At 52.1% G+C, this 26477-nt stretch overlaps 2 protein-coding genes across 17 annotated transcripts in view; both read left to right on the top strand.

The window, feature by feature from the left end:
* Nucleotides 1-6141: 6141 nt before the first annotated feature.
* On the top strand, nucleotides 6142-19680 carry NBL1 (NBL1, DAN family BMP antagonist). The gene is made up of 4 exons (XM_050322272.1): nucleotides 6142-6265; nucleotides 15866-16057; nucleotides 16237-16348; nucleotides 18375-19680. The coding sequence occupies exons 1-4, from the start codon at nucleotides 6243-6245 to the stop codon at nucleotides 18627-18629; spliced, it is 582 nt and encodes a 193-aa protein (XP_050178229.1). The 5' UTR covers nucleotides 6142-6242; the 3' UTR covers nucleotides 18630-19680.
* A 3804-nt stretch (nucleotides 19681-23484) lies between these two features.
* HTR6 (5-hydroxytryptamine receptor 6) overlaps nucleotides 23485-26477 on the top strand; it is a 31628-nt gene continuing 28635 nt past the window's right edge. For 15 of the 16 annotated variants that reach the window (XR_007629798.1, XR_007629794.1, XR_007629793.1 and 12 more), the window contains exons 1-2: nucleotides 23485-24803; nucleotides 26318-26476. Coding sequence is in view for 8 of the 16 variants with exons in the window: in XM_050322267.1 (XP_050178224.1) it covers nucleotides 24072-24803; nucleotides 26318-26476 (891 nt within the window). In the remaining 8 variants the exon portion in view is untranslated. Of the gene's footprint in view, nucleotides 24804-26220; nucleotide 26477 lie in introns of all 16 variants that reach the window. The other variant, XM_050322263.1, reaches the window with a different exon arrangement.

Below are 26477 nucleotides of genomic sequence, written 5' to 3'. Positions count from 1 at the left end.
TGGTGGCAAACAAATAACTGCTATTTGGTGAGATTCTATGTAAAGGAAAAGGAAAGTAGAGCAACATAGATTTTGGTAGTCAAATGCAAAGTTTAGCATCCAGATGCAACAAACACTTGTCACACCTGGAGAAGGCATGGACTTAGAGATGTGAAAGCCCCTGGGGATTGCTGAACTGAAGGGATTGCTGCTAACAGGGAGGGGCACAGTGAGAAGCAAGAGCTGGAGGCTGGACCTTGACCTGTGCAGATGAGCAGTGAGACAGTAACAGAGACTGGGATGAGCTAAGAGAGGAATGAGAGGATTTTCCAGCTCTTGATGGAAATGGAAGTTACTGAGCTCCACCTGGGAGAGACAGGGTGAAACCAAATGACCTGTACCACACATGGTTTCAGATCAAATGATCCAACTGTGTTTGTTGGCCATAAATTCTCTGAAATTTGTAAGGCCACAAAGGTTTCCTGCAGAGTTCCTGGTCTCTGTCCCATGGCTTAATCTGGTATGAACTGAAGGCAGAATGTTTTTAGCTCAAGGACCCACCTCACTGGACACTCCCTGAAGATGTCCCTGGCGTGGATCTGAGATGGAAGACAACCTATTTCTGTTGCTGCTTTGTTCTTCAGCTTCTCCCTCTTAGCTTGTTTTCTTTCGGTTTTGTTTGAGGGAATGGCTGATGGTGAGCATTTCCCCCCCTCCTTTTTCCAGGCATAGGGCCCATTTTTTGTTTAATTCTCCCTGAAGATGATGGCTTTGTAGAGAATCTGTTGAGAGATGGGGTATTTCATATGTCAATAACTGCATCTTTGGATGGTGAATGGAAACCTGGGTCTGGAGCTGTGGGAATGGGATAGGACTTGAGGTGCACTGGAATAGCCACATAGTCCTGCTCTTTGTACCACATAAGACCGAGGGAAAGTGAGTTCAGTGGGTTCTTTTAAGGCATGAGAAATAATTCCTTTAAATCTCTAGGAGCATCCTCACAGGCGACTATGTTTGTGGGAAGCTCTAGTTTACTATCTGCAAAGTCATGGATTTTATATCCTTATTAGGTATAAATAGAGGTGGACTGGCAGATGGAGGGAAGATCACTGTGACTCCTCCGAGCACTGAGCAGCACTGGAGGAGCACACAAGTATTTCACATTTTACTCTTGTCATACACTGGAGCAGCCACTGCAGCCCCTGCCACCAAAATTAAAACCTCAGCGATGAAAAGCTGGTCTAACACAGATGTCTCAGCATGTTCAGGAAAGCACTGAGAAGCTGAGAACTCCTGGCCAGGTTCATTCCATTCCTCATCAGCTGCAACACTAACCTCAAAAATCACAGTCCTGCTCCAAGGCAGGAAGAAGAAAGGCAACGAAAGCGGATTTCTCAGGGTCCCACATTTCTGATTTTATGAACCACACTCTCTAAACTATAAAAATCATGTTATCACTTTCAGAATTTGTCTTCTGGAAGGTGCAGGTACTGGGCGCAGAGAAGTTTAATCTGATAAAAAATACATCTATATATACATATATTCTTTATTATCCTAATTTTAAAATAGGCTGACTCGTGCTATAGCAGGACCTTCCAAAACTGGCCCTTTCAGACTTTTGATATTGTGTGCTTTTCTTGAAGGCCAGAGGGTTTGTGCTCGAGGCTCTTTCCATGCAAGAGCAGTGCTACATTGCTCCGTGAGTCACCCCAGTGCAGGCGGGTGCTGCTTTCCTTTCAGTGATGTGCAAAATGTTCCCTGCACATATGTGGATGTTCTAAGTTTGTCCTGCTGGTTGTCAGTTTGTCGGAGCTTCAGTGCCAGAACTGTCTTTAAACACACACAAGCACCTATTGTGACCAGGCCTGAGCTTGGCTGGGGCCTTCAGACAGTGCTGCAAGAAAAATAATTAATAGGAGTGATTGCAGCAGGGGGAAGTTGTGCAGCAGAAAATAAGATGGTTATCAGAAGGGATTTAGCTGCTTGTAATGGAGTCAGAGGAAACTGGTTATTTTTGGAAAGGAAAAAAAGCTGTTTGAACTCATAGGGAAGAGGGCACCTGCAAAAGGAGCCCAACAGCTTCTTCCCAGCCCTCCCTGCTCTAAACTGCCCCTGCAGACATGAACTGAATAGCAGAAGGATTGTGCATGACCTGAGTTGCTGGGAAAGCGAGGGAGGGAGGGACGGAGGGGCCTGGGAGTGCCTGGGAGCAGGGAATGACTGGGCAAGGTGGAAAATCAAATGATTAAACACATTTGGACTTACTTGGGGATGGGAGGGGTGTGTTTTTACTGCTGCCCCAGGGCCCTAAAATGCATTGGCATGGAACTACAGAGAAACCACTAATCCCAGTCACCAAGGGGAGGGAACGGGACTTTCTCCTTCGACCCCCTGTGGAAAGGAAGGCTGATGGGATTAGAGGAAACAGCTGGCTCCAGTCGTACCCTGCGGGAGCTGCATTCCCGGCACTCGGGAAAAGAGGAGCGCCCCGCTGCCGAGTCGCATTCCAGGTCATTTGCTGAGCCCAGATGTTTTCTAATGAGCTCTATGATAAATCCTTTTCCTTTACTACCGAGCACAGTCCCTGCCAGCCAGGTCTGTCCCTAGACCAGGCAAGCTGGACTTTGCAGTCTAAGCCAACTAGCCAAATTCCCACTGGGACTCATGCCTTTATCCCTTTGCCTGTGCAAAGGGATTCAGCACAGAGCTCAAATCAGGTATCCAAAAGCCTAATGGAGGTTGCTGGTCCAAAGTCCTCCTGTGGCTGAACCTTCTTCTCTCACCTCTCCTTACCTCCCTGGGTGTTATTAAGCCAGAGGAGTGCTCAGGGTGGATTGACCCAGTGGTCTGAAGGGCTGTTGTACCCCTGTGCTGGATCAATCTTCAAAAAGTAAGAATGGTGTCTGTGAGGACCCCCTTGTCCAGGGGTTCTGGAGCTGCACAGATGTGAGAGTTGCATGCAGGATGTGCTCCTCACACCCTACATGTCCCCTCCCTTCATCTGCCTGGGATGGAGATGGGAAATCACTCCCCAGCTTTTTTAGTAGTAAAATCTTTGCCTCTGTCTCCTGGCATTAGCATTGCTCCCTTCACCTGGGGCATGTGTGCCCTTACACACAGCAGTTTTAGGTCCTGATATCTTGGAGATGTCTCAGGACTTATTTAGGAACCAAAAAGTAGGAGTTCAACTCCAGCAGGTGAGAGAATCATAGACTGGAATCACAGACTGGTTTGGAAGGGACCTTAAAGTCATCTCGTTCCAGCCCCTGCCATGGGCAGGGATGCCACTCACTGGATCAGGTTGTTCAGGGTCCCACCCAATGTGGCTGTGGTCAGTCTTGAGCCAAATTCCTTCAGAAGGAAGCTGATACAGAGCCATCTTTGTTTCAGGGAGCTGCAATGCAATGTTGAATCTGTTGGCAGATGAGATGTGAAGAGGTGAAGGGAATTGATCTGAGATGGGCAGGGTGGGCCATGGCATACCCAGACATCAGGGTTTATTCCCTGAGAGCACTTCCTTGGACCCTACGTGGTTGGTCTCAGGGTTAATGAACCCAGCACAAGGTGGGGAGGAGATGGATCTCAGGCCCAGCTGTGGGATATGTGAGGGGCCATTCCCTCCTCTTTGTTCCTGCAGCCCTTTGTGCACATGCACACTGTCCCTCACTCTTTTCCCACCCACCCTTCCCCCTGTGTGTTTTTTAGAATCCAGCTATGGGCAGGGAGCCTTGGAATCTGCATTGACACAAATAAAAGAAATAGTTTTATTTTTAACTTACAAGTACACCCTTTTACTTCTCACACCCACAGTTCTAGGTCCTGTCCTGACAAGTGGGGAGCCCCTGGCACTGTGGGCGTTTGTCAGCAGGCCCAAAACAGCAACAGTGGGTGAGGGAGGGATGTCCTGGAGACAGGAGAGTGAGTTTTTGCTCTGTCTCAGTGCACGAAGCCTTGGTGATCCAGCAGCAAGGGAAAGGGCTGAGAGGGAAGACATGGGTGGGTGTGTGGAGATTTAGGGCAAGGCTGTGTGTACCCAGTGGTGGAAAACAACAGCTGATGAAATGGGCTGTCACTGAGGGTTAGAGTGAGGAGTTGTGCTGTACCATGTGGTGTGAAAACATCGGTGTGATTTGGCACAGGTGTTTCAGGGGCGGGCAGGCAGGCAGGCAGGAAGCTCCCCTGAGCCTGTGGGGAGTGGAAGGTGGAAAACAAGGCGGTCATGTGTGGAGCAAGAGCCTAAAAACGCTGCTGAAGCCACTGCCCCTGGCAGTGACTGCTGAGGTCAGCTCCCTTCCTGCTGGTGTTGCCTCCCTGCTCTTCCTTCCATCCTCTCCCAGCTGCAGAGTGGCTGCCTTTAGCCTGTGTCTGTCCAAATGACATCTGCAGGCATCAGGTCATCTATGGTATCACGTTGCCAGGGAGGAAGGGGAGAAGTGTTGGCCCAGGGCTTTGAAGGCCTCTCAGCAGGTCCTTTCATCCTCCAACCAACCCGCTCTGTCCTGCAGCACCTCTGCCTGTGCCTTCTGACACCAGAAAACCTGAACCCTGCTCCTCCTGCCTCCCCACCCCCAAGTTCACAGATTGCTGATTCCATTTTATGCTGTTTACAGAACTGGAACAGGAATGAATAGTAGGAAGCAGTGAATGAACTCAGCTGGCTCCTTGCAGAGTGATCACACCCCAGTGCTGAGGATCCCACAAAAACCATGCAAATACTGAATCAAGGGCCCGATACACTTGGCTGAGTTTCACATGCCCATGGTCTGTTGCTTTGCAGGTGGCTGCATCTACATCTTATTTTTCCTCCTGAGAACTTGCTTCAAAGTCTCTGATGTCTCTTATTTCACTCACATCCCTCAGAACAAAGCAACGTCCTGAGCAGGAGCTCACTGCTGGTCATGCTGGCCATGAGAGGTTAGTCAAAGGCCTGGGTTCAGCACTGGGTGAAAATGCTGGGAAAACAGATTTTGGGCTCCTGATGGGATGTGCGGTCATGGCTAGAGGCTGCTCCTCTGCTGTTGGCTCTTTTGGAGCTGAGCAGTACATACATTTTGGAGGCTGGATATGTTGCACCTCACAGGGTAAGAAACTGATGCTGGAAGCAGCTTTTTGCCATTTCAGTTACAAATCCTATTATCCTGGAGTTAGAAGGAACCAAGCAGCAGGAAATCATTGCTTCACTGGCAGCCTCCAGCCTCCTTCAGTGAACACCCAGCCTCAAAACCTCTCCCCAGGGACCCTGCCAGGGCATTGCCAACGCTTCTCTCAACACAGCTGGTTCTTCTTACCCACCTCCCCTTCCTGCTTCTGATCTTTATGCAAATCCTCACACCAACAGGAGCCAGCAAAGCCCAACCAAGCCTGGCAGGTATCTTTTGATTTGGGTAGTGTTTAATGTGGGGGCCTCTGTTAGATTAATTGTGCCTGTACAGAAAGAGAGCCCTTTGGTCCCCAGCAATTATCCCACCAGAAGGGTGGCCATGGATGGGGGTTCACTGGGATGGGGTCTCGCTGTTAGTTTTTTAATGGGAAGGGGAAAGAAGGAAAGAAGAAGAAAGAGGAAGGAAGGAGAGAAAAAGAGGAGAAAGAGGAAGGGAAAAGAAAGGAAAAGCAAAAGAGAAAACCTATGTCTCTGGTGCTGGAGAACTTTCCCAAACTCTTCAGGACTCTGCCCCAAGCACTCTCTATCAAGAATTATGCTTAAATAAGAATTGTTGGCGTTCGGCGAGCCCAATCCAAACTGTTTATGTCACTTCAGGAGTAAGGGCTGGGACATTCCCTTCGGACACATCTCTCCGAAGACCCCTCGTTTTTGTGGCCGGGCGTTGCCACCGTGCCCTCCCCGTTAGTTTTCAGCCCTTGCCGGGGGTTTCACGGCCCAGGGGGGTGGGCGAGCTCCGCCTTAGGGCTCCGGCTCTCAGCTCTCAGCCGGGTGGCCGCGGGGGCTGCCCGGGGTCTCCGTGCCCGGTCACCGGCGGGTCCCCGGCAGGGCGGGCGCTGCCACTGCCGCTCCCTCTGTCCCTCCTTCCGCCGTCCCTCCCTCCTTTCCCCTCCTCTCCCTTCCCACCCCGATTGTGCAATCGCGAGCGGCGGGGCCGGCGGCACCGCCCGGAGCCCGGCACCGGGGGAAGGGAGGGAAGGGAGGGCAGGGAGGGAGGGAGGAGGCGGCAGCTCCCGCCCGCCCCGCGCGTCTCTCCGTGGCCGCCCCGCCGCGCCGGGGATGCGGCAGCCGCTGGGCACGGCCGGGCCCCGGACCCCATGGGATGTCCCCGCCGTCGCCTGGGTGGTGAGTAGCCCTTGGCTTTGTGTCCCCTCCACCCCCGTCCCGAACCTGCTGCTTTTCCGCCCCCCGCACCAGATTATTCGCCTCTTTTCCTCTCCCTTCTCTTCTTCCCCCACCCTGCCGGTGATTGATGGCCGGGAGGATGAGGATGTAGTCGCGGGCAGAAATCGGTTGCAGATGAGGCGGACTCGGGGGGATCTGCTCTACAATCGTTAAACTATTTTCACCGCCGCTTTAGCTCCAATTAAATATAAGGCTGGGAGCTGGGGAGCCGGGAGCTGTGTCGGGCGCACGTCTGTGGTACAGAGTCCTTCCCTCCTTCCCGTCGCTTTGGGATTTCGAACAAAAGTGCACAGGGAAGAACAGGAACGCTCAGGATCGATTAACCCACACCCCCAGCGGACGTGGGGTACTTCAGCGATCGTAAAGGAAAGAACGTTTCCCGATGGCAAGGCAGTAAACTTTTGTTCCTTGAAAAGTTCATCCCGGGGATGAATTTACATCCTTGTATCCTAGAAATAGTTTGGGCATTTACTGGAATATACAAAGGCATATACAATATGTCCTTACTTATTTCTTGAACCCTAATGTACTTCAGTTTGTCTAAGTATTTGCAGCAATTCTATTTTGTTCTGTACAGTAATATCTGTGTTTTGTGCTCAGTGAGGACCTCTCTTTTTCTCGTGGGAGAAACGTTCTTTTTTTGTGAACAGAACATGCTTTATCTCACTTGCAGGCTGCATTAAAGTTGATCTGGACAATCCTTTATTCCCTACTAATATCGCTCTTACGAGGACACCAGAAATTTCTGCTCTGCTCCACAATCTAGGTTTTACATACAGGATGAACTCCATCAAGTTCAAAATTCAGCCTGTGTGAAGTGTTTGTGGAGTCAGGACACCACAGCTTTGCCATGCAGGGTTTTTTTTTTGAAAAATATGCACCCTACTGAAACAAGTGGGAAAGATCCTGGAGATATGGAGAGACCCAGATTTTCCCTTGTATTTTTAGCCGAAGAACTCCATGTCCTCTTTGCAATGTCCAACCAGCCAAAAACCAGCTGTACAGAACGGGCACTTTTGCTTTTTTGAAGGCAGTCTCCTATCTCGTAAAAGGCAGCTCGCCTCAAATTTGCAAACCGCAGGATGGGAAATGGAATTTGCCTTCAGTATAAAAATCCCAAGTGTTTGCAAACAGCCCTGAGAAGAATCCGGGCTCTTGGCGTGACCTCTCCACACCGAATTCCAGCTTGGGGAGTTTGTGGTCTCGCAAAAAGGGCAAATGAGCATGCTCTTCCTGAGTGCCTGGTTGTCTTTCTGGAGTGAGGAAAACAGTCGAGCTGGAGGGAATTTTTGGGTGCTCTGAAGGTGCAGGATTGGGCCCTGAGCCAAAATACTTTTCAAGCAGCCTTGAAGACCTGCCCGTGGTGGAGTAACTTTGCCCATGGTGTGTGTTGGCATTGCCAAGGGCAGATCAGGCTGGTAAATCAAGGGAAACCTACCTGAGGAGCAGAAGAAACTCCTGGGGAGTTATTCCTGCCCAAACTCCACACTGTTCCCTTTAGAGCACTGACATTGCCCCTGCCAGCTCCTGTACCGTGGCTGCAGGGTGGGCTGAGCCGGGTTCTTGCTCTGTCCTTGGGCCTTGCTCCTGCTCTTTCTGTTTTGCAGTCTGCTGGAGAAAACAACCCTCACCTGGCATCACCCAAGCTGGGAGATCCCCTGTGAAAATGCAAGGAGCAGCGTGCCGGGGGGTCCAACAGGGCTGAGAGCAAAGAAACTTCACACCCGCTCACATCAGACTCTTAAAAACCCAAACAGCTGATAAAACTGTCCTTCTTGGGGGAGTTTCAGGGTGGGAGTGAGGGGTGGTCTGTCCTCCACACCTCCCATTAGCCCTGGAAGCTTGCTGTTCCCCAGACCTTTGTCTCTTGTGCAGCAATGTTTAGGAAGGGAGGGATGTGGGGCACTGAGTGCTTTCCTGGGTGTAAATTAGCACTGATGATGGGAATGGAGCAACCCAGCACCCATTCCCATCAGTTATGGAGCTGGGCTGGTCCAATAGCCCCATCCCAGCCAAGATCCCAGTCCTTTGGAGCTGAGCTCTGGAATTGGTGTCAGGATCGAGCCCTTGCTTGGGTCACTCTCAGATGTTGTTTAAATCTTCTTCTCCAACACAGAGCTCAGGCAACTTGTCCAGAGGGGCGGAAAGAGCAGTGTTCAGGCCATGGTGTGATTTCCTTGTGGTTACTGGGCCCAATCCTGCAGTTTCAGGAGAAACTGTCTAAATGTCAAGTGTTGGGTCAGCCCTGGTGGCAACTGAAAATGCCACCTGAGCTGTGAGCTGTTATGTCACCTCTGAATGTCTCTGGCCCTGCACTTCCACGTGTTTGTATGCCTTAGATATTTTGGTCAGTGCTGTGGGTAAATAACAGACTTTGGGATTATATCATCAAAACTGAGGAGGCTGGTGCACTGTAAAGCAGAGAGCAAAAGAGGGCAAAACAGCACTCAGGTCACTGTATTTCTGCTGTTGTGACCAAGATATGGCCTAAAAAAGGCTGTTAAAGGGTGAAGGAAACAACAGGGAGGATCCTGAAAGATCCACAGCTCCATCCACAAGCAAGCCCCTTTCTCCTTCCCTCTTTCCCCTTCGTGCTCCAGCAGCTGGGAGCCTGATCCTTCAGAGGCAGCCCTGCTGTGCTGGGTTTTTATGCAAGTTTGGTAATGAATGACCGAGCAAGGCGCAAGCCAGTGTGGTTGGCATCCGAGACAGCTCCCCTCTGCCTGCAGGAATTAAAAAATAATCATCCTGGTGGCCACTATGTACTGGAACTGGTTTTATCTGGTTCCAGTTAGGCTTGTTTTGAGTAAGACGAGTGGTGCCAGATTCTGATCTCATTTGCACCAGTGGAGTCATTCAGAGGAGCCGGTCCCAGTTTACCTCACTCTAAGTGAAAGCAGAACTGGGCCTGCTGGGAGAAGCTCTCCCCAGGGAAACCGCTGGTGCCTGCAAATCAAACATGGATTAAAGTGAGCAACTCCCGGGATCCTGCGGGTTTTATTGCTGGCTCCATGAAAGCTGTGTCCAAACAAGGAGGGGAGAGGCTGTGACTCTGGAAAACAGTGTGACCATACTCTGGGGCAAGCCAGGTGCTTTAGGGAGGTAAGGGATAGTGGCCAGGCTGCTGATAGTGGTGCTGTGGTGGTAGAGGAAAAGATATTCCCTTTCCATGCTGAGGTAGGAAGTTGCTGCTCACAGGACTCGGGAACAGCATTGGAGAGAGCAGCAGTCACTGTTATCCAGGGGATTTTCAAAGGGGGTGGATCCACAGTCTGAATTTGGACACCAGTTGTCCTCCTGCAGTGGGTGCCCTGAGCTCCAGGCTGACTGTCCCTGCTCTGTGCCAGCGGGGGTGTGGGATGGCTGTGTGGGAAACACCAGCTCCAGGGAAAGCTCAGGAGGGAGCCTCGCCTCGCTCAGGTCCAGACATGCGAGCGTGGCCTGCGGCTGCAGCGCTGCTCCAGCTGGCTTTGGAAGGGCCTGGTTCTCATGTCAGCAGAGATGCACCCGGATCCGACCCCCCTAGGAATGTTCCAGACACAGTGTGTGCCAGGCAGGCTCTTCCCTGCACAGGGGCTCAGGCAGGGCCTGGACCCTCTCCCTCTCCCCAGTTTGCTGATACTCCCCAATCCTGCTGCTCCCCAAAACTGGGCTGGCCCCCAGCCTTTTTCCCAAGTCACAGCTGATCCCTGCTCCCATCCCACTTGTCCCGCTGCTTTTAGGGGCTGCAGAGCCTCACGTGCTTGGAGATGGAGTGGAGGGCAGTGTGGGGCCAGGAGATGTTCTTGTGCTTCAGGTTGATGCATTTTCCTAGCTGTGATTGTTCTTAATGCTGAAGAAATTGAGCAATTGAAATAAATTACCACAAACTGTTTATATGACTTGCCTCTTCCACAGGCCATTAGTGTGTCCCTTTTCCAGCAGAGCTCCTACAGGACCCCATTCTAAGCCTATGTAAGTCCAGAGGTAGATTTCCAGTGACTTTTGTAGGTAAAGTAGCTTGGATTTTTTTTTTTTCCCAACTGCAAAAAATGTATTTCCAAAGTGCTCAGTGCATGGTCAAGAAGCTAGATTGTAACTCCCAGTGTACCAAAATCTTTTGACTTTCTGGCCAAAGTGGGGAGGGCAGAGTGCTTTAAAAATGCTGCACTACTTTTCTCTATTTCTGTTTTATTTCTGTGACTCGCCCAACTGTGCTTGAGTGGAAATTAATATGTTACAGAAAGGGAAGCTCTGACAGCTGCTCCTGAAAGGAGCAGAGGCAACCAGGTCCACGGTGAGAAACGGCAGCTTTTGCTTCACTATCAAAAAGTTCTTAGGATGGATTCTTGTGGTTGTTAAATATCAAATGTCTTCCTGTGCTAGTTCCTTGTTTATTTTTTTGTAATTTCTTCACAGATTTTGCAGCTCAGCGAAGCAAGACTGAAGCTCTGAGCTTCGTTTTCTGCACTTCTGTGTTCAGCTGAGCTCTCTTGTGTCTTGCTGTCCTGAAGAATTACCTCCAGATATTCTCAGTGAAGAGTTCTCTTCCCTCTCCCTTACCCATGTTGTCATGGCATAGATTAGATTTTTTTTGACTGTTGCACTACAGTAGAGTCCCCAGAAATATCAAGTTTTAGCTACATGCAAATTTCAAAAAAGGAGGAAGTATTAAATAAGGACAAGTATTGAATAACATCTGTTGTTTTGATAGATTGTTTCAGTACACAGTGACTTTATTTGCAGTTGAGATTTAAGCTTTTCCTGCTAATAATGCTGGCTTATAATAATTTTTTGTTCCATGTAAGCAATTTATTTGAGTTGAGTTTCCTAAGAGGCAATCCCTGGTGGTATTCAGAAGTTATAGACCTACTCCTGTCTGAGGAGAGCCATGCCCTGGATCTTTCTGGGATATTTTGTTCCAGTTCCAGTTGCCACCAAAGCAGACACTGTGGCTTTGCTTCCTTTTAGGTGCCTAAATAATCATTTGCCTTTTAGTGTTTTAGTGGCTATCAAGATCTCTCCTAGCTGCCTCCACACACAGGAGGGATCCCACCCATGTTCTTGGAGAGCCTTCTCTTCTCCGGGTAGTGCCCCCCTTTCCCGGCAGCACATTGTCCTTGCGTGACTCCCCCACACGATGTTCCAACCTGATTCCCACCTGCCCTGAGCCTTTGCCTGAGCGCCTTCCCAGCCAGGAATGTTCCTGGCATCGTGTGGGGCAAGGGCTGCTGGCAGCCCTCCCCCCCTGCTTCCCTCGAAGGAAATCTGGCACTCCAAAGACCTCCCTGTGCTTTTCCACTCTCCCTGCACCCGTCACTTCACTCGGTGCTCCCTGTCTCTGCTCTTGCAATGAGGGAAACTGAGGCACAGAGTGTCTCTGGGGCCTCCTCTTCTCCAGCAAGGCTGTGCAGCAGCTTTTCTCAGCAAAATGGCACAAATATCTAGTTGAACACAAAGGCAGTATCCAGGACTACTGTGATTCCTGTCTAACACCAACCTGGGTTGCTCTTGGTGTGGTGCAGAGATAGCCCAGCTGGGTGGGAAGCTGGCTCTGTCAGGAAGGGCAGCTGTGTGTCCAGGGAGGCAGGAGAGGACAGGAGAGGTCCTAGCTCTAATCCAGACCAGGAGCTGAAACCTTCACCTCGTCCATCTCTGCTGAGATCTCGTGTGTCTCACACAAGGTCTTGGATCACTGAGTCAGGCCCTGAGGTGAGGTCATTTCTTGTCCTCGTGTCCCATTTTCCTGAGCTCCAGCTTGGAGCTGACACTGTTTCTGTGCTGTATCCACAGGCTGTGAGCCTTGGCTGAGCAATGTTTGTAAAGCTTAGGGGGGTTCTTGTTTCTCAGAACCAGGATGCTGTGTGTGTGGCCATGAGCACAATCTACCTGTGTATGTGGTTTTATGTATTTGGCAGAATTGCAAGATCCTGGATAAGAAAAATACCTATAAACACATTAAACTACTCATGAAACATTCCCCATGTCCACCTGCAAGCTTGTCTTGTGCTATGGTGTAAACTTCACACTGGAAAAAGAGGGTAAAACTGATTAGATCTGTTTTATTTTCCTCCAGAAGTGTTTGGTTTCCAAATGGCTGGGAACAGCTGTGGGCTGGATGGTGGGAATGTGGCCTCCGAGGTAATTCCAGTGATTGTCCTCTGGCCAGTGTAACGATGTAGATTTTCCCAGCTGCTTCCAGGCGCTGCTTGAGGGACTCCTGAGAGTCCTGGGACTGTTGGAATGGGAGGAAGGAGCTCTTCTGGCTGGCACAGAACATCTGAGGCAGTACCAACAGGTCTCCAAACTGGGATCAGGGGACGCTGAGCTGTTGGCAGAACTCCTGGGCCTTGTAGTGGTTTTGAGGTGGTTCCCCGAGACCCACCAGCCATGGACACTTTGTCCCTCAGCCCCTCGGACCTTTGTCCCTCAGCCCCTGGAAAAGGGCTCTGGAGCCACTCACCACAGGACTGCAGCTGTGCCTGCGCTGAGAAGTTGTTTGTCTGGGAGCCTGGGATGTGCCAGGCTCAGGGCTGAGTCACTTCATTTCCCAAACGCGGCCAAAGGGATGGGGAGGAAGCTCCTGCAGAGGGAGCGGGGGGAGCCCCTCACGGGCCGGTGGCTCTGCCGGAACTGAGCTGAACTTTCTGCTTGAAGAGCTTTGACTAACAGGGAAAAAAGTGTGCCCTGGTGTGGGAAAGAAAAAGAAGGCCCTGTGTGGGGGGAAGTGGCTGCTCTGCCGGGTCAGCCGGGGAACACACTTGTTCCTTTCGGGGCTGCAACATGTAATTTAGCTTGTCGTGGAGGAATGTGCTCAGTGCCTCTATTTAATCGGGAGTCTGCAAACCTGCTTGGGTGCCCCGTCTTCCTTTCTCCCTTCCCGGTGGGGGGAGAAGGAACACGGCGCTTTTGTCTCAGGCTGTGGCTGTGTCAGATGAATGGTTCTCATGGCCGCGCTGTTCGCATGACTGCTCTGAGCTATTCCAGCGGACGCGCCGGGGCTGCTTCCAGCCCCAGCTCCCTCCCAAACTCAGCTGCATCAGATGTTTTCCTGGGCACTGGCAGAAACCTCGTTACGTACTAGAAATGTGGCCCTGTGGGTTCCAGAGCGTTCTTGTGAGCAGGAGAGCACCGTGCGTTGTGGATTGGGCATGGTCAAGGCTTCAGGTCACTGGAGGGTAGCACTGCCTGGCACCAGAGTGCCCTGAGGAACGAGGGAGAGTTGGAATTGCTCCAGCTCCATAGGGATACCCAGTTCCCCTGCTATGGGGGTTCTCAGTTACCCTACTCTCCCACTACCCCCTGCAAACCGGACCAGTGGTCGTTGCCACTGGAGCCCTGGTTACAAACACATCCCAGGAAAAGGGAAAGGAGAAGGCTTAAGCATATGTTTAAGTGCTTTCCTGAATCCAGGCCAGGTCCTGTGCTTTAGCAGAGCACAGCCTCACTCATCTTCCTCACAGGAGCCCAGATGCTCCAAGAGGATCCTTTGTGCCTCTGGCAATTGGACACCTCCCCCCAGGAATAATAAAAGCTCTCAGGGAAGCAGGACCCAGCACAGACAGGAATGTTTGTCTCTTTGCAGCTGCGTAGAGATGCACCAGAAACCTGGACAAAAACCAGCCACCACCTTTCTTTGGAAATAAGGAAATTGCTCTCTCATGGGGCATGTGGAAGTGAACTTGTGCACTGACTCCAGAGGAATTTTGGCTGTTCCTCGGGATGGAGGTGTTTGCTGTTTGGGTCACATCCCAGCTCTGATCTCGGACTTGCCTTTGGGAGTGGGATTCCTTAGCACAGAGCTGCTGGCATTTGAGGAATGAGCCATGCTGTTTCAGAAAACCAAGCTGACCATGTGTTTTGTGTGTGTGCAGCTGAGCCTGGTTCTTCTTACAGAAATCACAGAATTCCCCCAGTGAAATGGAAAAGAATTCAGGATGCAGAAGTCCTAAGAGTTGTCTTCAGGACAAATGTATTTAACCCCATGGCTCTCATTAATGGCAGGGCAAGCTCAGGGGTTAAAACCCTCTGCTTATGTCCAGCCAATACCTGCAAACTCCACTTGGAGCAGGTATTCCCATTGGGGACTGTGGGATTCCCATCCCACAAGTGCTGGGGGATTAGGAAGCCAGGGCTGTACAAGTGTTGCTGCATTACACAAGTGTGGGTTTTGTATCACCAGGAAAAAAGGAAAATTAGCAGAGATGCCACCTGATTCCTCCAGAGATCCAGTGAGTGAGGATGTTCTTTCTGGGTACCATGGGATGGAGGACAGGGAAGAATCTTGCCTCTCTCTGTTTCAGGTCCAGGAAGTTGGGCTCAGTGGAGGGATAATAGGGCAAAACCCCATAATGACATTAAAATCCCTGAACTGGAGCTGTGGGCAGTGCCAAGGAAGGTGTCTCAGTCATGTGGATTATCCTGGTGGTCCTTCAGCCCAAGGGATGTGGGAGAGGACTGTGGAGACAGACTGAGTGACCTGAAAACACCCAGTCGGGAGTCCCCAGCTGCCTCTGACACCAGAGTCTGAGGAAGAAGGCATTTTTCCTCTCCTCTGCAGCAAACATTAGAGGGCTGGACCCAGGAGCCATGGGAATCAACAGGAGTCTTTCCAGTGTGGGCTTTGGATCGTTGTCTGGATAAATAAATAGAAGGAAATAACAAATAATATGGTTCTAACAAATATTTTAGGAAGTATAAATGTCTGCCTTTCACTATGACTGGTGAAACCCCACACAGGAAAAAATTTCCCTGTTTCTATGATGCTTTTCCATCTGCCTTTCCCCAGTGATTGGGAGTGTTGATTCAGGCACCTTGACCAGAGAGTAGAGCAAGGAAACCCTGGGTGGGAATTCTCTGGGAGTGGGAAGTGACCTCCAAGCCAACCGCCTTTGCGAGTGAGGTTTGTGCTTGTTATTCAAAGGCCCCCCTTGTCCACAGCCCAAATTCCCATCTTTGGAATAACCCTTTGAGTGGCTCTATAAAAATAAATGTTGTGTTGGTCTTTCCTGCGAGTTTCCAGCCCCTGGATTGAGGTTTCCACGTGTCCTTATGTGCTGCTGCCTTGCAGCGACACCTGCTGCACAATCCAGGATGAGAGAGGTTTCCCTTCCTTTTTCCCTGGGAAGGCTTACAGCAAGGCCAGCTTTGGCTTCTAAGGTGGGAGAAGAGGAAGTGGGGAAGCTTGTTCCTTCCTCAGATAATGGCATTTCCGTGGTCCAGGGTTTCTCCAGCCTGCCTCAGCTGGTGGCAGTGATGTTTTCGTTTGCAAACTTCTCCCAGCCCAGCTGTGGGTGGGAAATGAGGAAAAGCTGCTGTTACTCCTGGCACAGAGACTGGGAGAGGTAATGCTCGTATCTGCCTGCCCCAGAGCTGTTTTGAGAGGGGAGAGGCAGAGCAGCACGTCCCACTCCCCAGGCAGTGTTTTGGGGAGCCATCCTGGCCACAGCAGGATAGGAGGGTGTACCTGTGCTTGTCTCAACCCAGAACTTCCATGGGGTTGGAGAACTCAGCTGGTTCGCCTGTTTTGTTTCCTGCTAATGTTTTGCTCTCCACGTGCAGGTGTAGGATTTTGGCAGAGCTGGCCATGATGTTATGGTTCGTGGTGGGTGCCCTCTTCCCAGTGCTCCTGGCTGCTCCCCCACCCATCAACAAGCTCGCCCTCTTCCCGGACAAGAGCGCCTGGTGTGAGGCCAAGAATATCACCCAGATCGTGGGGCACAGCGGCTGTGAGTCCAAATCCATCCAGAACAGGTACAGATCCACCTCAGCACAGGGCTGGAGGTGGCTGATGGCACGGGAGTGGCTTTGGGGACTGTTACTCGCACACTTCTGCCTCCAGCTGCCCCAGTGGAAGGTCAAATCTCCTTCTACCTTTTCTGGGAAGAGCAGGCACCTCCCTTGAGCCCCCATCCCTCCTGTTGTCTTTGCAGGGCCTGTCTGGGACAGTGTTTCAGCTACAGTGTCCCCAACACCTTCCCCCAGTCCACAGAGTCCCTGGTTCACTGTGACTCCTGCATGCCAGCCCAGTCCATGTGGGAAATCGTGAGTATCCCTGCCTGCTCCAGGGGGCCTCGCTCGGGAGCTCAGCTCTGCTCTGCCACCACTTTACAGCAAGTTGTTCTCCTTCCCTGAGGTTTTCCCACTCACAGTTTCCTTCCAGAGTGTCTGCCAGGTGACTGTGCCCCAGATGCCTGAGTGGAAGGAGCTGCTGGAAACAGTGTGACTGCTGTGCTGAGTGGTGCCTTCATCCCTCTGTTTGCAGAGCCATCCTCTGTCATTCCCTGCATTATTCATCCCTGTGCTCATCCCACATGTCTGCTCTCTCCACCGCTCCCTCTGCCTGTTCCACTTGGAAGTTTTTGCCCTTTTTGATGTCCAGGTGTGTCTTCCACAGCAGTCACCCTCAAACCTCACAGTTCCCTGTTACCGCTGATCCTGGCAGAGCCATAAACCCTCTCCCAAGGGAAGCTCAGCCCCCAGGGAGCTGGGCTCAGCTCTCTGCTTTGCTTTCAGCTCACATTTGATCAGAGGCTTTAGTGTGAACTACTGAGCTGATCAGCATCGTGTCATGTGGGTGGCCTTTGCCATCACACCGATGTTCCTGTGCCAGTGGCGTCGGGGAGTATTGTCTAGCTGGAGCTGGGGATGAAAGGAGGTTGGAGTGAGGTGGGGGTTGGTCTTCTCTGCCACGTCTCAAGTGAAAAGATGAGAGGAAATGGCCCTAAGTTGCAACAGGGGAGGTTCAGATTAGATATTAGAAAAAAATTAGAGAGAGTGGTCAGACATTGGAATACGTTCCTTGGGAAGGCTGTGGAGTCATTGTCTCTGGAGGTGTTCAAGAAATGACTGGATGTGTGTGCTCCTTTAAAAGTAAACCGGCGGAAGAAATGAAACCGACTTGAGAAGACTACAAGTCAGTTACAATTTACTAAAAAAAATTTACAACAAATGCAGTGATACAGAGAAAACTGGTTTTAACAACCCACAAAGACAGATGTATAATCCTGCAACAGTTTGGTGTTCATCCACCCCTGTGCTGAGCACCACGTGGTCCCCTGGGGGCAAAGGAAAAGAAAACCTGTTGGTCCGGGTGATGATTGCAGTCCTGTTGAAGGGATGATCACAGTGTTGTCGAGAGTGACAGTTGCGGTCCTGTTGAAGTTCTGGTCCTCCTCTGGATCCAATGAGTGGTACCAGAAGTCCCAAACCCCCAAGATTATATGTGCTCAGGTTCAGGTGGGAATGCCCAGTACCTCCCCCAAGGCAGGGAGTTTCACAGTGGGTGATTTATCTCCGAGTCATGAGATATTTTTGGAATCTTTGATGGTCTAGGTGTTGCAGCTGCCTGTTATGCCAGTCCAGGGTGGTTCATTAGCAGAGATGACCCCTCAGGCTGGGTGTGAAGGTGCTGATGCCTTTCAAGAGGGGAGTTATCACAGCTGAGTCATTGGTGTGCAAAGAGAAGAACACTCCCCTGCCTTGCAGGGTTTCTTTAACACCCAGCTTGTAGCCTGAGGTGTCATGTGGGCCCTGGGCAGCTGCTGCAAACAATCTATTTATTAGCAGTTCGTCAGAAATGACAGAGAGGGGGTAAAATACACAGTTTTTGTTGTACATACATAATGATAAACTGGTCCCAACCCCTGTAACTAGGACAGTGTGACACTGAGTGCTCTGGTCTAGTTGACAAGGTGGAGATCAGTCACAGACTTGAGATCATCATCAGACTTGATGATCTTGGAGCTCTCTTCCAACCTAAATAACTGTGATTCTGTGATTTAGGGTGATTATGGCAGTGCTGGGTTAATGGTGGGACTCAGTGATCTTGAAGGTCTCTTCCAACCTTTATGGTTCTGTGATTTTCCTTGGGTCTCTGGAGCCTGTGACCTTGTGAGATGTTCCCAGAGAACTCTCACCTTGCAGACTGACAGGGAGGTTTGTTTCTATGGATAGAAACCCATCACTTCTGGCTTAAAACACCCCAAATCTGCAGGGCACGGTGCAGGTCAGTCCTCCCTTTGCAGGATGGGAGCCTCCACACTCACTGTGTCCTTGTCCCACTGCCCAGGTGACACTGGACTGTCCAGGAAATGAGGAGATCCCCAGGGTGGACAAGCTGGTGGAGAAGATCCTGCACTGCAGCTGCCAGGCCTGTGGGAAGGAGCCGAGCCACGAGGGAGCCCTGTTCAACGTCTACCTGAACGCCGAGGAGAACATCCCTGCCGAGGGTCCCGGCCCCCACCACTACACCCACCACCAGCAGGAGGTGGAGGAATCTCCTGCCTCCAGCCACCACCACCACGAGGAGGAGGGCGAGGAGTGACCTGTGCAGACTGTCCTGGCAGGGGGGTGTGAGAGGGAGAGGGTTTGGGGAGGGGGGTGGGTGGAGTCTTTCCTGTCTAATTGCTGCCCTCACGCTTTGCTCCCCGACACCCCGGCGCTGGAGGAATGTTCTGAGGCACGGGCAGGGCTGGAGCTGCTGAGTGGGACACAAGGGCTCGGTGTTTTCTGATGCAAAACTACTTGCACATCATAGTAATAATATATTGAGAGGAGCGGGAGCGTGGATGGGGGTTTGGGCTGAGAGCAGGAGCTGAGCAGGGCTCCCAGGGCTGTCTGCAGGTTCCAAAACTGTGTGGAGCCCTTCTGGGGTTTTCTCTTCTAATGGCTCCTGCCTAGGGTGGAGGAAGAAGGGATGCAGCCTCTCCACAGTCCCATGGGAGAGGCACATCTCTCCTGGGAGGGGTGGGACCAGCAGCATCCCTTCTTCCTCCGCTCTCCCTCTCTGCCACGTGTGCTCAGCATGGACACGCTGTTCCTCCTGGCACCTGCTGGGTCTGGACTAATCTAACCCTAACACTTTGTATCAGGCAGCTCTTGGGGAGTGTTTTGCCCCAGGATGTGCCTCTGGGGCTGCATGTGGGAGGTGACTGGGTACTGTGGTGGTGACAGCCCTTACCTTGCTGTCCCCAGGGCCACCACGTGGCTCCTTGGGGACGAGGGACCTGGATCATGCCGTGAGTGCTGGGGCTTCACATTTCATGGCTGCAGGGGAAAGCCAAGAGCTGAGGGGGGGGTTGGGTAGGAGCCAGCCCTGTACCCCCTCTCCCTGCTGCACTTTAATGGTGATGGAGGGAGAAGGGGGCCTGAGGGCCAGGATGTCCCTGTGCAGGGAGTGCTGGCAGGGCTGGGGAGGCTCGAGGTGGGCTCTGTGCCCTCCTGCTGCCCCTCTCTGTTGTATAATGCTGATTCTTTGGCGCTGTCCTGACAAGAGCTTCCAGAGCTTGTAATTGATGCCTCCCCCTCCTTTTGATGAGTTTTGTTTTGGTTTTGTTTTGGTTTTTTTTTCTTAAATAAATTAGTTCTGACTTCCATTGCTCAGTGCTCTGATGCCTGTCTGGTTTTTGGCAGTGCTGACACCAGGACACCATCCAGGACAGACAGGAGGGGCCAGGGCAGGGCAGGGCTGTGGCTCCTGCAGCTTTCTGCTGCATTCCATTTGGGAGGAGGAGGCAGAGCTGCTGAAAGGAGAACTGACCCCAGATCTTCAGCATGTGTCGTGCATGTGGGCACGGAGAGCAGCTGTGGCCCAGGCGCAGTGTCGCTGCAGCTGGAGCTTTACAGGGTCCCACTCGTGTGGGAAGTGCGTGGGAGCTGTGGAATCACACGACCTTCACCAGCTCTGTGGCCACTAGGTGACAGTCTTGATCCAGCGTGTTCCATCCAGATGCTCAGGGCCTGTGGGAGCCCTTGGGGAACAAGGAAGGAGAACTGGGCCATGGGCTGGACATCCCTCTGTGGGTGAGGAGGGGCTGGGTGCCTTGGCTGAACCCAGCAGGCTCTTTCCCAAGGGGATTTGGATCAAGCATCCCCTGGGCACCCTTGCAAACCTCTGGTCCCACTGATGCCAGGCCAGTGTGGATGTGCTCTCAGAAACAATCAGTGATGCTCCCTGCTCTGAGTCTGACCTTGGGGAAGGTCTCATCAGCTCCCGGAGGGAGCAGCCAGCTCTTATTGCCTCTCTTTGAGTGCAGCTCTTATTTTCTCCCTCCTTGAGTCCAGCTCTTATTGCCCCCCTTGTTGAGGCTCTGGGGGCTCTGCACAGGTTTGGAAAGCAGCTCTCTGAACTTTGGAAAGTGGGTTTGCATTAAGGCAACAATTGGTACAGTGATGGGCTGAACAGGAAGGGCCTGGCAGGGCTGGAGGTGTCCTGTGTGTTAACATAAAGTTTTCATGCTGTGAAGTCTCTTCCCAAGGAAGGGAGCTTTCCCTGAGAGTCAGGAAGAGGTGGCAACACCAGTGGTGGTCACTGAGCACCATCATGTGGCCTTTTACTGGTGTACAGTGGAAACAGGCTGGATTTAGCAGGAGGCTGTTCCTGTAAACTCCAGGAGCTTCAGTCCAAGGTGTTTGAAGCAGGATGTCTCCGTCTCCTTTCAACACAAGCTGAGCGTCAGCACAGGTAGGCAGTGAAGGACTGCTATGCAGATGAAAACACAAATCTTTTCAAGGTAGTTAGCCAGGCTCTGCCCAAAATCAAATCTAGGGACCATCCCAGTTAAAGGATGGAATGAGGCTGCTGCATTAAGCCCTGCACTGCCTGAAGTCTCTCAGCATCCCTATTTGACTCTCTCTGTCTCACCAGCCCTTTGTTTTGTGCCATGTTGACACTTGGGTGTCTCGTTTTGCTTTCCATGCCAGTGGTGCTGGATAGCAGAGCTGGTGGAAGCAACAATTCCTGCAGATGTGTCCAGAAATGTAGCACAGGGAGAGGACACAGACAGGCCAGGAGAGCTGCTGGTGTGGAGAAGCTTTTGTAGGGATAATGGCAAGATTTGGACCTCATTTCAAGGCAGGTTTTTTAAAACACATTTTGCTTCAATGAGTTCAGATTCACTTCCCCAGCAAACACATCCAAACCAGGAGTAGATAATCTCCCACCTGAGGAGGACACATTCCTGAAAGGTTGGGCACAGAGTGCCCAGAGAAGCTGTGGTTGCCCCATCCCTGGGAGTGTCCAAGGCCAGGTTGGAGGGGACTTGGAACAACCTGGTATAGGAAAAGGTGTCCCTGCCCATGGAATGGGATGGGCTTTGAAGTCCCTTCCAACCCAAACCATTCTTTGATTCCACGATTCCGATCCAATCCCCTTCTCAGAAGCAAAAGGTCTGCAGGCAAACTGAGGTGCTCCTAAAGTTGGGGTGCAGCCGGACTGAGAGGGAAGCCTGGCCTTGCCGTCTGGCATCACTTCCTCGCTGAGCACCAGCATGGATCCAGCTGCGATAAATCTGTCCTGCTGCCTTCACTTATCCTGTCTGGGGATGCTGCTGCAGGGTGGGCTCAGGGTGGGGTTTCTCTCTTCTCCCAGCAGCAGATGGGCTGAGGAAGTGAGGGTTTCCTGGTGCAAATGCTTTTCCAAAGAAACCTCCTGCTGCGATCAGAGTGTTGCGTGTGCTGCTCTGCCCTGGGATCCCTGCCAGGACACAGGGATGCAGAGGTGGCTGGGGAGGTTTGGCTGGGAGCATTCAAGGAGAGGGGCTTGGGCAAAGCAGAAGGAGGGCAGAGCTTGGTACCAGTGACAACAGCTGTTTCTCAGAGAGCACCTTGGCACAGGGAGTAACAGGGTGTGTATGAGCTCTGTCCCCCATTCTTTGCTCAGAGGTGGTTTCCAGGCCTGAAATGCTTGTTCAGCCACTGGGAAAAACATGACAAAGTTGCTGAAAAGGTGATTAGAAAAGTAGGACTTGCTAAAGAGATCGATTTCTGTCCTTGAGTGGGTGACAGGGCAGCACAGGCAGCAGTAGGGCGCGGTGGGATGGGGTGATGGGGTGTGTGTGATGCACAGCTGGCACTCCCCACACATCTACAGCACAGCTTCCCAAGGGAAGCACGTTAAGGAAAGCTCTGGTGGTGGCTTGGGGATGGAAGGGGCAGCAACTGGCAGTGCCTGGCTCTGTGAGCCACAGAGGTGGGTACCAGGGGCCCAGCAGAGACACATACATGGCTTTGGTTTGTGCTGGAGCCAGTGCCCTCAGCTCTGGTCAACCCCCAACAGAAATCACATTCAACCCATCTTTGGGCAACTGCATAATTAAAAACCCCAATCAATCCCTGCCCAGCACCCCAAGGTGTTGGCTCTGATGTGTGGAGGTGGCAGCACAGGACACTAATGGCACTTGGGAGACTTGGGTGTTTCCTGACCTGGAACCACCAGCAGGACCCGCTGGGTCCTCTCACATGTTGGCTCCTACTTGCCAAGGGCAAGTTGCCATGGTTGCATGCAGGATTGTCCCTCAGACAAGGATCTGGGCTACCCAAGGCCAGCCCAGAAAGCCCTGAAGCAGAGTGGCCAGCCCTCTGGCTGCCCCACCATCAGTGCAGCCTTTCCCCTCGGTTCTGCCTCTCCATCCCTGGCTGCAGACTGTGGGAATGTCAGCCAGTGTTGTGATGCCTCTGCTTGCTCCCTGAGGGCTCATGTGCAGGTTTTGTTGATTTTTTTTTTATTTGGTTTTGCAAACTTTTGCTTTTTATCACGTGGTGTGGAGGATGGAGCCTGGCACTGGGAGCTGCTGACCAGGCAGAGAATGGAGCCTGGCACTTGGGCTTGGCCACTGCCCTGCTGGCCTAGCTGCCAGGTGAGCACGGGGGCTCCAGTGCTGGCACAGATGACAGGGATAGCAGGAATGGCAGGGATGGCAGGGAAGGCAGAGCACGGGGCTGTTTCTTTAAGGCAAAAAAGAGAACTCTCAGGCTGGCACTTTGTGGAGTTTAGCCCAGATCCCTGTTTTAATTAGCGTTTCGTTTCATCTCCCTCTCTCCCCCCTCAGCCCCACCTCCTTGGAGTCAGCATTTCTGCATCCTTTCCCGTGCATTGCAGAGCAGCAGGTGAAGGTCTGGCTGGCACCTGCACACACTCACACACACTCACACACACACCCTGCAGGCTGGACGCACCTCTGCCGCGAGTGAACCCTTCCCACACTCCGGATCTTCCTCCTCCCGAGCGAGCTGGGCTGGGAGCATCCCGGTCCTCACCTCAGGCTGCTCTGCCTCCCCTCGCCGGCTCCGGCTGCAGCAGCAGCAGCAGCACCGGGCACGGAGGAGCTCGGAGGGGGCCCCGAGCTCTGCAGGGAGCCAAGACCAGCTGGGGGGGTAAAAGCTGAGCCTTGGGGGGTTGGAGCATCCCCAGCATCTGGGACATCCTGGAGTCCAGAGCATCCCCAGCATCCGGGGTATCCTGGGTACAAAGCATCCCTGGCATCTGGAGTATCCTGGGATACAGAGCATTCCCGGCATCTGAAGTCTCCTGAGTGCAGAGCATCTGGAGTATCCAGAGCATCCTGGGGGCTTATTTATTCCCTGGTCCAGCGCATCCAGAGCATCAGAGAATCCATAACATCCTGTCATCCCTGGCATCTCGAGTATCCTGCCATCCAGTACATCCCCAGGATCCAGCAGCAGCAGCCAGGGACATCCCAGAGCAGGGACATTCGCAGGGATGAGGCACTGCCTGGCTGTGAGTAACGGGGAGGGAACCTTGCTCCTGCTGATCAGTTCCTGGGAACGTCACTCTGCCCTGAGTGCCAGTGAAGAGAGACAGTAGGGGAAGAGAGGGAGAGGAGGAGGAGGAGGAGGAGAGAAGAAGAGAGAGGAGGAGGACAAACACAGAGCAGAGAGGTGGTCATTCTTCCCCTGGCTCCGGCTCTGGCGATGGTCACGTAGCACAGGTCACGCCAGAGAAGGTTCCCCCAACCCCAAAGCTCCCATGGAGGGTAACCTGGGGGCCCCCAATTCCAGTGTGCTGGGGGAGCACTCCCTCCTCGTGGGGAGCAGCTGGGTGGCCGCTTTCCTGTGCTTCATCATTCTGCTGACCACGGCGGGGAACTTCCTCCTCATCCTCCTCATCATCACTCAGCGCTCCCTCCGCAACACCTCCAACTACTTCCTGGTGTCCCTGTTCATGTCGGATCTGATGGTGGGGTTGGTGGTGATGCCCCCAGCCATGCTCAACCAGCTCTACGGGCGCTGGGTGCTGCGGGGGGACTTCTGCTCCCTCTGGGCCTCCTTTGACGTCATGTGCTGCAGCGCCTCTATCCTCAACCTCTGCATCATCAGCCTGGATCGGTACCTGCTCATCATCTCCCCGCTCAAGTACAAGCTGCGCATGACCTCCTGCAGGGCCCTCTGGCTCATCCTGGCCACCTGGACTGTGGCTGCACTGGCCTCCTTCCTGCCCATCAAGATGGGGTGGCACAAACTGGAGTTCGAGGAGCTCTCCCTGAACGTCACCTCGCTGGGGGACGAAGATCAGTGCCGGCTGGTGGTCAGTTTGCCGTATGCCCTGGTGGCCTCCTGCCTCACCTTCTTCCTCCCCTCTGCTGCCATCTCCTTCACCTACTGCCGCATTCTCCTGGCTGCCCGCAAGCAGGCGGTGCAGGTGGCTTCCCTTGCCTCCAACGTGGCCTCCACCAGCACTACAGATGACACCATTGCACAGGTAAGGTGTCCACAGGGACCTTGTTTCTTGCAGACCCCACAATTTGGGTGCCTGGGGTGTTTCTGCCTTCTGAGCAGCCTTAGAGCCAGAGCTGCCTTTGACAATCAGACCACACTGAGGGAGATTTTGGGCAACATCCACCTTGCTGACGCCCTCTGAGGTGCCCTGTGTCTGTCCCACCAATGGAGAGCTTAGAAGCTGCTCTGGAGCACACAAACAGCACGAGCAAAAACAGAGAAATTATAAGATTTAGGTAAAAATGCTCAGCAATACAAAATAAAGGCAGTTTCGCCCCTCTCTTGGCTGGCGTCATCCCTGAGGGCTTTAATCTTATATCTGATTTTCCACTCATAAATGTTGGCCATGGTGGGTGTGAGACATATGGGGGAGAAGGATTTCAACTAATAGCAAATGCCAAATTCTGGAGAGCATCTTATTTTGAACAGAAGCTTCTATTTTTGTTACCTGGTTAAGAGGAACTGCCAAACCCCTCCTCATGCGATTGCTGGTTTCGTGTGTGGGTTTTATAACCAAAACGTGGCTGCACTTGTTTGTATTTCTTCAGGAGAAGGTAATTGCCACTAAATCTAACAGCTCTAATTCCCTGTAATAGGCTTTATTGACCACATATCCTACAGGGAAAAGGCAAACTTAATTGCCTTTAAATACCTTGGTTTAGTTTGTTCACTCTAAGAGCAGAGCCAGGACTCTGGCCAGCTCTCCCACATGTGATAAGATGCACTAGACAGTCAAAAGGAAAAGGACAATCAAAGAATAAACAGATAATATAATAAAGTGTTTATTTTCTCCACGGATGCCAGGGTTTTGGACTCCACAAACACACTCACAGGATCAGGGGATGCTCAGGGTCTTTGTCATGTTGCGATGGTGGAAAAAACAGCATCCACCACCTGTCTTTCAGCCAAGGCAAGTGGCCCAAAAAGTTCCTTGGAGCCCCAAACTGGCTGAAAGCAAGGTGTCAGCCAGGGAACCCTCAATTTTCATCTTTTAACCAGATTTTTGTTCTCTTTTTGGGCATGAAGCTGAGTGGCAAAGGAGCATTGTTTAATTCCAGTGGAGGGCTGAGATAATCAGTTCATTTTAGATGGGGGGGAGATGGAGGGCTGAGTTATGGCATTTGTAGGCTGCAATGTTTCACATCCTGCTTTTATAAACATAGTTTGTTGTTGTAATAAGCAGCTGGAGCTGCCTCTTTAGGGCTTTGTCCTCACCTAAACATGGACTGAGCTTGGTTTTTCTATAAAGAACAGCCTAGTGAGAACCCCCTATTTTACAGTAAAAAAGAGAAGGTAATCCTCTCAATATTGAGGGTTTCTATTGTTCCCTCTTCCTAATTTGCAGTGCAGGCCCCGCTCCTGTCCCTTGGAGAAAGGAATTAATGGCAGGGTTTTTTCAGGATTTGGAGCACCGAATCTCACTTTTCTTGGGCAGAGGCTGGCACTGGTGCTGGCAGCTCGAGTCTGGGGAGGCTCATCACCATTCTCCTGCTACAGATTCCCTGTGTCCCGAGCCAGCCCATGGCTGGCAGCGAGAGCAGGAGGTTCACCAACAAACACAGCAAGAAGGCACTGAAGGCCAGTCTGACCCTGGGCATCCTCCTGGGCATGTTCTTCGTGGCCTGGCTCCCCTTCTTCATTACCAATGTGACACAGG

The sequence above is a fragment of the Myiozetetes cayanensis genome, unplaced genomic scaffold, assembly GCF_022539395.1.
Source record: "Myiozetetes cayanensis isolate MyiCay16 unplaced genomic scaffold, myiCay2020 scf28, whole genome shotgun sequence".
NCBI classification, from domain to species: Eukaryota; Metazoa; Chordata; class Aves; order Passeriformes; family Tyrannidae; genus Myiozetetes; species Myiozetetes cayanensis.
Note: the sequence above shows the minus strand (reverse complement) of the source record. Positions and strands in the feature narration are given on the sequence as shown.

Excerpts from the sequence above, each read along its gene's own strand:
- NBL1 (XM_050322272.1), top strand. The coding sequence starts at position 6,243 with ATGTCCCCGCCGTCGCCTGGGTG. Across the intron at positions 6,266-15,865 it reads TCCCCGCCGTCGCCTGGGTG|GTGTAGGATTTTGGCAGAGC; the intron begins GTGAGTAGCCCT and ends CTCCACGTGCAG. Across the intron at positions 16,349-18,374 it reads CCCAGTCCATGTGGGAAATC|GTGACACTGGACTGTCCAGG; the intron begins GTGAGTATCCCT and ends CCCACTGCCCAG.